Here is a 12,824-nt window from a genome sequence, read left to right as displayed (position 1 = left end):
GAAAAATGCTAACAATAAACGTGTAAAATAAATAAAATAAAAAATGTCACCCATCACATGTTTGGAAGTGGTTGGGCTGTTATTGTAGCACATATCTCTTCCATACTTTGATCTTAATTTTATAAAAAATATCGTTATGTAAAGATTTATTATCCCCCACATATAAATGCATAACAATTATGAAACTATTATTGTTAATAAAATAAAAAAATAAATAATTAAACTAATAATTTTATCTCCACTTTTGACCTTTACATAGAATCCATGTGGAAATCTCTCGGTATTAAAAGGCCGTCTGTCTTTCTTTCTCCATCCTCCGTTTCTCCCCCCATTTACTCTATCTATCTCCATGCCAAACAGCTGAGTTTGTCCCCTTCTTCCATACCTCACTTTCATATTTGTCTTCATCTCTTATTTAATTCCTCGCTTTTCCGCGGCTTTTTGACTGCTGATCTAGCGACCTAATCTCTGCTACAATCTGCAACTTCTCTTCCATTTCTGCTGCTCATGCTGTAAGTGCTTTTTTGAATCTATTTTCTTCTCTAATGTTCAAATCAAGATGAGATCCTCTGTTTTTCGATAATATTGTGTGATTGATCATTGCTGATATGGATTATTCAATTCGTTTTGTTTCTGATTTGCTGAATTTCGAATTGGAACGAACTCCTTACTCGAGATCTTATGTGACATTTGATTTTGTGAATTAAATGATTGAAACTGTTGTTAGACTTCACTAGATAGTCGATTGAGAAACCGAGAGATTCATTTTTGTTTTCTTCGTCTTAATATGAGGAAGAAAAGGATCCGGAATTTTTTTTTTTCTTTTTTAAAATTAATATTTGCTTGGATTTATTAGGAAAAAGATGATGTTGATTAGAGAGGGAGGGAGGAGAGGGGAAGAACCGTGTGGTAGAGTGTGGACAGTTGTAAAATTTTTTTAGTCAATTTCCCGCTGATTCTAGATTTTGATATTTTCAATACCCGCACTTTTGTGCGCGTGTATTTGCACATCCCAATTTCCGTATGGAAATTTTGTAATCTCTTCTTATCATGGGTCCCAATAAGATAGGTCCATGTTTATGCGATTCTGATTCTTCCTTAATTAATAGCAAACTGCAATGGCACATGCTCTGCCAGAATTAATGATAATAATATATTCATCCATTTCTTTATTAATATAAATAGTCAATCTCTCAACTAATTGTGGTATAATGATAATGTAAGCTAAGTTTATAGTAAGTTTGTATAATGATCTCAATTAATTGTGGTTTAGGGCTCAATTAATTTATTGGTAGGTAGTTGTAAATTTGACTCTAACTAAACCCTAATCGAGGTTAGAAATTTGTCCTGACCTTATAAGATTGAGTTTGATGTACCTTTAAACTTTTTGTAACATAAAAAAATAATAGCCTAGGGAAACTTTATCTATTTATTTTTATCACTTCTTATCGGAAGTGGATGTATCTCCATATGTAATTGCATGGTGGTTTTTAATGTCACATCATCAAAATTTTAATCTCACTTTTTAATAAATTTTTATCCTTCTAACTGTTTTATAATTGGCAATAATTTCAATTTATAAACGTAATTGATCTTTTAATATATGATATTTATATTGTTAAACTTAATTTATATTATTTTTATGCTCCATCATTAAATAGAATATATGAAATAATAGTAAAAAAATAAAGTAACCATAAGCTCGTTTCTATCAACAATCCTCTTTTCTTGTAAAAAAACAATGAAAACAATCCTATCTTCTTATAAATAAGTAAATTTACAATTTGGTGAATTATATTATGTCACATAAATATTTACATCTGACTTGCAATTTATTTTGCAATCCAATCAGTGAAAGCTTCAGTTTTAACATGTTTCACGATTTCATTACCAAAAATCATTTTCTTCTTTTTTCTTTTTTTCTTTTATTATTATTATTATTATTATTAACTTTTTAGAAAAAGCAAAACTTTTTTTTAATCTCAAATAATAATGTACAAATGAACCTTTTATTTCAAATAAATAATTACTTTTAAATAATAATATACACGCGTCCTTATATCAGGGTCACATGGACGATTTCCAATTCACATTTTGATATGCATGTTGTGATCCCATTTAAAAAAAATATAATAATGGAGATGTATAAGTCCGCACTATATATATCAAAATGTGCATGTTCTCCATTTGTCATGGAAATTTATCCATACCTAGTCCGCCTTATCGTTAAACCTACATTTCAAACTATGTAATAATAATATCATCAATTTATTATCATCATCATCATCAAATATAGAAAATTCAAAGTTTCCTATTAAAAAAAGTTAGTTAGGTTGAGTTTAGGAATAAATATGGGAAATTTATATAGAAACTCACTTTCTAAAAATTATCTACAATTATGTTAAATAATAATTTTGAATTATATTAAACTAAGTAAATCATTATTTTTAATACATTTTAAGGATAAAATTTATAAATTATGAGTCTAGAATATATTTTTCAAGGTTTAGAATTTATGAATTGGGTCTAGAATTTTCAAATTAGACTATAAAACCATACTTTATTTGTGATATATAGAAAAGAGTGACATATTTAGAATTAATTTTGGTAGCATAATTTAGTTGTAATTTTATACCTAATTATGATTTTTATATGTCATAATTAGGTATGAAATTACAACTAAATCATAATACCAAAATTAATTTTAACTATGTCACTCTTTTTTGTATATATTACAAATAAAGTATGATTTTATAGTCTAATTTAAAAATTCCAATGACCCCACTTTATAAATCTTAAACCTTAAAAAATATATTTTAGACCCATAATTTATAAACTTTAGTCTTTAAAATATAATAAAAATAATAATTTATTTAGTTTGATATAATTAAAATTATTATTTGATATAATTATAAATAATTTAAAAAAATCAATTTCTGTCTAAATTTCCTCCAGGTAGGTCTGGTCTGAGAGCCTGAATGGGTTGTGCTTAGACAAGATTCTTATGAGCAGGCCAGCCCAACAGAGTCAGTTAACAAGTCTATTCTAATTGCACATGGACTCCCTCACAAGTTGCAGAATTTAGTAGTTTATGATATTTGATGATTTCGATAGTTTTTTCAAGGCATAATACCTATTTGGATACCCAAACTAAAACTTGTAAGCCAATTAGGACATTAAACTATCAAAATCATCATTCAGTTGAACAATTTTAGACGCTTTTCTCCAAATTCATTTTGAGCCAACACATAGATCATTACAGTCCATGTCAAATAGTTACAGTTTTTTATTTTATGATAGCATAAGGACTCAATTGATGATTTTTGCTTAGTTTATAGACTTAATTGATGATTTTGATAGTTTAAGGTCCTAATTAACTTTGAAGTTTTAATTTAGGGGTTAAAATGAGTGTTATGCCTTTTCTCAATGCTTAAAGTATTATTTAGCCTTGACTTATTCACAATTTTTTCATTTGGTCCTTTATTTATTATTCGGTCTTATTTGGCCCCTAAACTATTCCAATTGGTGATATTTCATCAATTTGAAGTGAAATTTCACCAACTAAGATAGATCATGGTCAAATATGATCAAATAATAAATCATGAGGTTAATTAAAAAAATTTGGATAGATTGAGTGACAAATAATGATTTATTTATTTTTTTTCAATCCATTAACGCGCAAAAATATGTTCCAGAAAGTAATATTGCAAGTTTCCAGAAAGCTTTTCTTTTTTTAGAAGTCTTTTGTTAAATTATATAAATGTTCACCTTCGGGTCATGAGTTCGAATCACATCCGGATCTTGTGCGCATTTTTCTTTCTTCTTTAATGTAAGCTCATTTTACGCAAATTTTTTCTTAAAAAAATTATATAAATGTTCACAGAATAATGTATTCTTTGACTAGTGATATTTTGAAGTTGACGTTTAAGTGCATGTGGCAGGTTAGCATTTCAAAGTTGATTTAGTTCATCCTTTGGACCCATATTTTCAGACATTCAACGCTTCAGTTATACCAGCTTATCAAATGGCTTCTTCAGCGGTAAGAGATGAATCTTCAATTAAACCATCTAGTTGCTTTACTTTATTTTATTTCACAAATTTTATAAAAATCTCCAACTATCTGGACCTTCTATGCTTTAAGTATACTACAACTACAATGCATGATAAAACATTGTGTATGAATGAAGCCACAGACTCCGTATGGAGGAGTACTTAGCTTCCACCTAAACTAACAGTGCAAACTTAATTTTATGTTATATAATCACGTCCTATGATATAAGTACTAATTTAATTATCTTATGAGCTATTCGGGGCTAAACCACTATTCCTCGGGGTGGTGCCGGAGACTGGGAGGCTGCAGCCTTCTAGGCTCCAAGCTGTCTCCGCCCCTGGTTATATGAGAAGTTTTATCCAATGTTTAGTTTTCTTGTCAATCGCAAAAAATTTAATATTCTGAGCTATTTTACTTGTTTTAGGTTCAGTCAAATAAGAATATTAAGAGGTTGCATTCAAAGAAATCACATTCTTGGTGGTGGGATAGTCACGTAAGTCCCAAAAATTCAAGGTGGCTTGCTGAGAATCTTGAAGGTAAGCAATCATGTTGTGATTTTCATCCAAATTGGTATAGATTGTTAATATTATTACATGCAGTCAAAAAGAACTAGTTAGTGGTATTTTTCGTCCTTAAATTCTATAGTAATAGAACTGTACATGGCTCCTTGTTTGTGGTTGGATCCAATGAACGAGGAGGCTCGTAATAGAACTTTTTGTTGAAAAAAATTGAATAAAATATAATTAATTTAAATAATAACAAACATCTCATTCCATGAACAGTCGTGTTCATCCGTGAACAAACATGTACTTTGAGTTCTATTTATATAGAATGAAATTGTCAAATTGAGAGACTGGAGTCTTGACTGTTGTTGAAAAAATTATTCTAATACATTATGCTGCAATCTAGGTTGGCATCCCTTAATTTGATAATATGTAATTCTGTGACCGTTTTGTTTCTATTTTGTTGATTTTTCAAATGGGGAACACAAAAATGACAAAACTATCATTGACAGAAATGGACAGTAGTGTGAGACGCATGCTGAAGCTAATTGAAGAGGATGGAGATTCATTGGCTAAAAAGGCTCAGATGTATTATCTGAAGAGGCCGGAATTGATTTCTCTTGTGGAAGAGTTCTACCGCATGTACCGGTCTCTAGCTGAAAGATATGATCATGTGACCGGAGAACTAAAAAGGAATATACCATCAGACCTCTTATCCCAGGGCTCTGACAATGTTTCTGAAACATCTTCATTAGCTTCTCCAGTTCCGGAACAAAGGGGATCTCGTCGTAGATCCGGCCGCCGAGCTGCTGGCTTTGATTACTTTCTCGGGTCTCGTGGAAGTAGCTCAGATCTCCACAAGGAAGATGAATCATCCACTCTCACAGATTCTGAGACTGAATCCGATAATTCCTCTCTCCACAATTTTGCTCTGTTCGGAAATGGTGGCGATCATGCGCACAACACGAGAATAAATGAACTAGAAACTGAAGTGCGTGATATGAAGGAGAGAATCCAGGTGCAGCAGGAGGAGAATGGAGATTACGCACTTAGGCACGCGAGGCATGAACATTCTGAAGATCTTCTTGCTAGAATTTCAGAATATGAGCAAGATCTGAAGACTAGTAATCAGAGAATACGCGATTCTGAAGAAGAGGTGGCTAGATTGAAAGTTGAGCTCCAAAAGTATAAATCAATAGGTGAAAATGATAATAACATGGAGGAAAAACCCGAATCTGAAACTGAAACTGAAACTGAAACTGGAGAATCCGACAGAAAGATTCAGGCAATTGCAGAAGAACTCAGAATGACAAAAGAGAAGCTGCAAAATTCTGAAAAAGAAATTGTTAGTCTGAAACATCAGTTGGAAAGTGATGAAAGAATCTCTAGTTTGCAGGAGCAGCTTGCTTCGGCTCATAAAGACGTAAACACATGGAAAACGAAGTTGAATGCGGAAAAAAAGGAGGTTACCAAGCTACAGGAAAGAATTTCAAGGCTGAAATCAAGTTTAGCAGACAGGGATCATGAGGCCCGAGACTTGAAAATAGCAATATCTGATGCTGAGGAGAAGATATTTCCTGAAAAAGCTCAAATAAAGGCTGAAATATCCAAACTATTGGAAGAACGTTCTATCTTGCAGGAGCAGGTCAGAGAATTAGAGTCGCGCAACCGGTCTTTGGAGGATGAAATGAGAGTATTACAGGTTGAAAAGTCCGAAAAAGAAGAACGACACAGCTCTGAAATCAATAAGTTGAAGGAAGAAATCGCGGAACGAAATGGTCTTATAGTAAGTTTAAACAAAAGTATTGATGGTCTCAAGTTAGAGAGAGATGAAACTAATGTACAAGTAATTTCAATGGAAAAGCATCTGGAACAGCTGCACATGGAGCATGTCGAGCTGATAGCGCGAGCAGAAGAGGCGCGGAAATTGGCGGGGAAGTTACGAGCAAAGGCAAACGAGCTAGAGGAAGAGGTAGAAAGGCAACGGGGAATGATCGAAGAAGCAGCAGAGGAGAAAAGAGAGGCAATAAGGCAATTGTGTTTTTCACTAGAGCATTACAGGAATGGATATCAAAGGCTGAGGGCAGCGTTTATAGGACACAAGAGAGTTCCAGTTTTAGCAGTATGAGTAAGTATTGTATTTGTTTGCTGAGTTTACACAGTTCAGGTATTCTACTAGTTTACTTGAGAATGATAATAATATTATTATTATTATGAATAGAGAGAAAGAGAGTATTTATTATTTTTTGGCAAATTGAACTTCACTCTAGCAGGAATAATTTTATGTCTGTCTGAGGTTCTTCCTAATTTGTAAGGTTTGACATAAGTTATAAAACTTTAATTTTATTGCATAATATCACTAGAATTTAGCCTTAAATTTTTAAATCCATTATTACTTCTAATAATCAAATGTGTTATCTGGCCTTCAGGGGTCAAACGTTTCTAAGTAGAAACCAATATTATTTTTTTTTTAATAGATTGGTTTACCGCAATTTAACTCATTATTAACCATCAATTATTTCTAAAATGTTTACCGTGTTTAAATAGTTAAAAAAAACTCAGCCAAAATGTCAAAACCTAATCTGTCACCAGTAGTCCCTGCCAGTTTGGATGTTTGGCTTGGTCATGATGAGGTTGACTGCCTCTAGTGAGTTCGACGCTAGCACCAATTGTAGCCTGCCTCCCAAGTCAATTTGATGATGAGGAGAACCGGCGTTAAATTCCCCGTGTGTAACAGAGAGGGAATATCCTAGAGGACCTCCTCCTGCCATTAAGACGAATCCCTGATAGTCTCTAACTATGAACCTGAACGAGGTTGTATTGTCAATTGGTCTTAATGAAGCATCACAGTTCACTTTTATTTCTCCGGTAAGTGGGGGACCATTTTTCACGGGTAAATTACATATGTGGTGTACAACCTTTATCTATTTTCACATTTTGGTGTACAACCTTCAATTTTGCACACTAAAGTGTACAACCTTTTGGTGACCTCACACTAAAGTGTACATCAGGTAATTGTGACCGGTCAACCCGAAGTCAACGCGCCACATCACCATTTTTTACTCCTCTAGAAGTCAAAAAATGACCCATTTAATATGAAATTATTTTTATACCCTTTATTTTTTATATAATTACCAAAAAACACCATTTCTTTTTACTCCATTTTTTTTTTTGGCAATTTCTCTCTCAAAAGCTTCACTCTTTTTACCTTTTCTCTCTTTAAGTCCTATTGTACTTTGAAATTTACCCATCTCTCTTCATCTTCTTCGCTCTTCAAAATTATTTCTTTCTCTCTCTCCAAGTTTCTTTCCCTCTTAAATTTCTCTCTCTAACCTCTCTCTAGTTAAATCATAGCAATACCATTTTTGTCTCTTCAAAAAATCTCAGGTTCATATATCAAAACCATAATCAATTTGGTACTCCAACTAGAATTATCCTCCATTGTTACTGTAATAATCAAATATTTGGGTTCCATGAAGTTCACTCTTCTTCTTCCGTTTCTCCGTCTTCAATTGGCGGCCTTTCCATTTCTCATACTGTTCTGAACAATGGAGTTTTCAAGCACAATACTAACTCGATTCTCGCTAATGGCTCCCAGCGCCGTAACCAGGTAACCGCCCACTTCCCCTTTAGCTATTTTTGCGGTCTTTTCCAGATTTTTTTGTTTGTCTGTTTCAAAGCTGTAATCTCCGCTTTAGGTGTCCTATTTTTAGTCATCTAGCCACTAGCTGTACAGTTTATGAATATGGGTATTACCGTATACCGCCCTTTTTACAGCCTCCGTCCCCTACATACCCATTATGCCCTTTTCATTATTTTTCAAAAAAAATTGAAATCACCATCCTCTCTCCCGAACAAAGCACATAACAAAAAATTATGGCTCCGAGAACGTCGGAACACGAAAACTCCGAAGACGAGGTAATAATCTAATGTATTTTTAAATTTTTTAAATTTAATGTACTTTAATTTCTGTTTTTTTTAAATTTTGTCAGGGGCGGGTCACGGACCCGCCCTCTTACATGTGAAGACGGGTCCAGTGACCCGTCTATACTAAACTAGGGCGGGTCCTGGACCCGCCCTAGTCTTAAGCGGGGCGGGTCCGTGACCCGCCCCTGTCTAAAGGGAGGCGGGTTCTGGACCCGCCTCCCTTTACATGTTGGCGGGTCCTGGACCCGCCTGCCTATGTGCAGGAGGTTCGAGGACCCGTTTTGAGACTAATCTAAATGTAGTCCTTTTTTGCATGATAAAATTAAAAAAAACAATATGCTAACTATTAAATTTTTTTTTTTTTTAGTTTTTCGTTGTCTGTCCCGAAAATCGGGACAAAACACCAAATTTCATAACGGGACGGGTCTAGGACCCGCCGTCATTCAGACCATGGCGGGTCCAGGACCCGCCGGCCATTACAGCATGGCGGGTCCAGGACCCGCCATGAGTAAAAGCATGGACTCATGGCGGGTCCTGGACCCGCCATTCTATTACTCATGGCGGGTCCACGACCCGCCATGAGTAAATTCAACCAAAAATCTGTCTCGATTTTCGGGACAAAAAACTAAAAAAAAAAAAATTTAAAAACACATTTAAGTTAATTCACATACCGGAATGAGCCCTACTGTTTTTCCTTTACCTCCACGTCCAGCCATAATTAGTTCGGGTTCTTTTTCGGGTTTGAATTAATGTGTTTGGGAGTTAGAATGTGTATTTGAACTTAATTTTTCAAATGTAAAGGGGAAGGGTAAAAGTGTAATTTGGGGGCGGTATTTCTTGCTCCATTTAATTGTATTTCTTTTATCAATTTTTAAAAAATGATAATCTTATATATCTGCACCATATATATTTGTACTTTTAAAAATCAACTCCTTTATAACAGTAACAATGGAGGATAATTCTAGTTGGAGTACGAAATTGATTATGGTTTTGATGTATGAACCTGAGATTTTTTTGAAGAGATAAAAATGGTGTTGCTATGATTTAACTAGAGAGAGGTTAGAGAGAGAGAAATTTAAGAGAGAGAAAGAAATTTGGAGAGAGAGAAACAAATAAATTTGAAGAGTGAAGAAGATGAAGAGAAATGGGTAAATTTCAAAATCCCTTTAGAGAGAGATAGGACTTAGAGAGAGAAAAGGTAAAAAGAGTGGAAGCTTTAGAGAGAGAAATTGCAAAAAAAATGGAGGAAGAAGAAATGGTGTTTTTTTATAATTATATAAAGAATAAAGGGTACAAAAATAATTTCATATTAAATGGGTCATTTTTTGACTTTTAGAGAAGTCAAAATGGTGATGTGGCGCGTTGACTTCGGGTTGACCGGTCACAATTACCTGATGTACACTTTAGTGTGAGGTCACTAAAAGGTTGTACACTTTAATGTGCAAAATTAAAGGTTGTACACCAAAATGTGAAAATGGATAAAAGTTATACACCACGTATGTAATTTACCCTATTTTTCACCTAACTTTCATACAATTCCAACACACCAACTAACTTGCTGTACCATTCACACACTTATATTTTTAAATACGTGATACATTCTCACACTTAATCAACAATTCAATCAAATTGGATTCGTTTTGCTTTCTTTTTCTTCCAACCCTATGCTAGCAAACTCCGCGACACTCCTCCCATCCCATTTTCTCTTTTCTTCTTTCTCTCAAGTGCGGATTTGAAGCCTCTGATTACTAATCATTAATAAAAGTAACTAAATCTACTTGGATGAAGGAGAAAGAAGATTTTCTTCATTTTTTCTCCTTCCATTTATATTTCTGTTCCTACATTTTTAGTGTTTTAATATCCATACTTTTCATAGGATTATTTGCATTTGCCAGCTATAACTCTTTCATTTACATTTTTTTTTTCGGATTTAGTAAGAGTGGAAGCCTATTATCTTATACGTAGATCCATAGATCCGCGAGATTGCATTAATAGAAAAGATTCAAATTCGATTGGCTGAAAGAAACTAAATGATGACGATAAGTATGCAACTCCTTCCATGCGGATTTGGATTCAAAAGAAGTATGTGATTTGTCGTCTTTTTTATTTTAGTTGTACTTTTAATTCGTATATTATTTTAAACAAGTTCAGACCGTTAATAAATATTTTTAACCACTTTATGGAGCTAATATATTATATTTAAGCAAGTTGAGCATCTCCAATAGGGTGACATAGCTCTCTAAATTGTCAAATTTAACTAGCCATTTAGAGAGTGACCACTCCAACAAGGTGACGTGGCTCTGTAAACTAAATAACTAGCCATTTTCACTAGCTAAATTTTGCTAGTTTCTTTGGCTAGCTGTTTCTATTTTTTTTATTAATTCTTTCTCTTTTCTCTTTATATCTTTTTTCTACTTTTTCTTTTTTTCTTTAAATTTAATCACTTTTAATGATAAAATAATCAAATAGAGAGTCAAATAGCTAGCATAGTTGGAGCAAAACTTAAATTTGACTAGCTAAATTTGGCTAAACTAATATTTTATATTATTTTAGAGAGCCAAATAGCTAGTTAGTGTTGGAGATACTCAGCAAAATAGCTTTTCTTACCAAATTTAGGCCTCTAATTTTTAGCCTTTTCTAATTAATTAAGGATTAAACTCCTATTTGGTTGTGGTATTCAAAATTTTACCATTTGGCTCTTGTGATATTATTTTATAGTATTTTGCATCTTGTAGTATTCTCATAGGTGAAATTTAACCCATTTTATTTGGAAAACTAACCGGTTTATTAAAAAAAAAAATTCCACATTATGTAGATAAATAAGAAAAAAAAATTAATTCCTTATTTATCAATATATTAAATCTACATGGAAATTTTTTTAAATCAATTGTCACGTGTATATGTCATGTGTCAAAAATTATGTAATGTGATAAAAACATTTAACAAATTGGTTAGTTTTCTATCCAAATTGGGTTAAATGTCAGCGATATTTTGTGAAAAATACCCCCATTTTCAACATTGGCTCGTGTGGGATGTGCGCGGCGTGCTAAAGAATTGAATTCCAAAAATATGTTTATGAAAACGAATGAAATATGCGCCTTATAACTTGATTTCTAAAGGATCACGATGATTGGACGGGAAATTCAAAGATTGAGAAAATAATTTCCCTTGGGTTCCTAGTTACACTAAATGTAAGTTTAACTAGATTAAACCATTTGCTGGAGCTTGAATGAAAAACCACATAAAGAATTTTTTTTAATTTTTCCTTTATATGTATAATGTGTTTGGTTACAATAGGAAAGAAATGGAAGTGATTACAAACCAAAATAATTTATCAACTGCAAAAGGATTATCATTGGGTCGATTGAATCAGGTACCCCTAGAAAGGGGATGTCACCCGCAAAAAGATTATCAATTGCCAAGTCTTTCGGTAAAGAGTCCAGAATTGGAGGGTTTGCCTCGAGAGGATACCTCTAATATGTTCAAATCTACCCTCTTAGGAGGTCTCGGGATGAGGTCCTTCAACTTCAAGTGCTTGAGTGGAAACCTCCTTTAGATCCGAAGCTTTTTTACTCCTTTTCCCTAAAGGCATGAAGTTGAGCTATCATTAGTTCACAAATAGACATATTAGTAGAAGTACATGCGCGCAAAAAAAAAGGCAATATTAAAAAGTGAAATCACCTTTTTTTCAACTTTTGGAGGCCCTTATCCCCCTGTAAATGATCTTTCCCTCCCGATTTAAAAGGGGATTAGGGAGTAGGGAGGTTAGACCGAATCATATCTAGCATATCTAGATAAAACCACTGCCTTGAATACTCATGGAGCAACGCTAGCCCTGATTCTCCTCATCGGCCAGCTCCCGAATGGGCTCCTAAGTTTCGACACTATAATGAGCCTCATTCCACTTTGTTTCAAAAGGAAAGATTTCAAAATAAAGGCCTATGGGAACCTAAGGATTTTTTTCGGCCATAACCACTTCGGCTTGAAATCCTTTATGCTCTAAACCATTTTAGTAAAAACACCCTTCCATTGCTGTTCATCAGCCAATGGATCATATCATCCAAACCTTTCTTTATAGGTTTCTAACATGCTAGGAATAAGGCGCCAATCAAAGAGATGCCTAAATTCAAACACACTTTGCAAAAAGAAATGAGCTCCAGCCAGGCGTTAGGAGAAATATGGCAAGGATAGAGATCAGGGGCGGAACTAGGAGGGTTGGGGTGGGCTCGAGCTCCGACAGGCCGCCCGAAAATTGAGAATTTTTTTTTTTTAGTAATGGTGTCTGATAATATTTTGGAGAGAATTATATTGACTCTATGTAGTATTATTTCAATCTTTAAAGG

At 33.7% G+C, this 12,824-nt stretch overlaps 1 protein-coding gene across 1 annotated transcript; it reads left to right on the top strand.

Annotated features, from left to right (window-relative positions):
• The first annotated feature begins 298 nt into the window (after positions 1-298).
• Positions 299-6,908, top strand: LOC136235220 (protein NETWORKED 4B-like). Its single transcript, XM_066024800.1, has 4 exons — positions 299-512; positions 3,942-4,039; positions 4,476-4,587; positions 5,067-6,908. Exons 2-4 carry the CDS (start codon positions 4,025-4,027, stop codon positions 6,680-6,682), a joined length of 1,743 nt encoding a protein of 580 aa, XP_065880872.1. The 5' UTR covers positions 299-512; positions 3,942-4,024; the 3' UTR covers positions 6,683-6,908.
• Positions 6,909-12,824: the final 5,916 nt, after the last annotated feature.

Source organism: Euphorbia lathyris, chromosome 7, assembly GCF_963576675.1.
Source record: "Euphorbia lathyris chromosome 7, ddEupLath1.1, whole genome shotgun sequence".
NCBI classification, from domain to species: Eukaryota; Viridiplantae; Streptophyta; class Magnoliopsida; order Malpighiales; family Euphorbiaceae; genus Euphorbia; species Euphorbia lathyris.
This window is presented reverse-complemented; position numbering and strand designations above follow the sequence as displayed.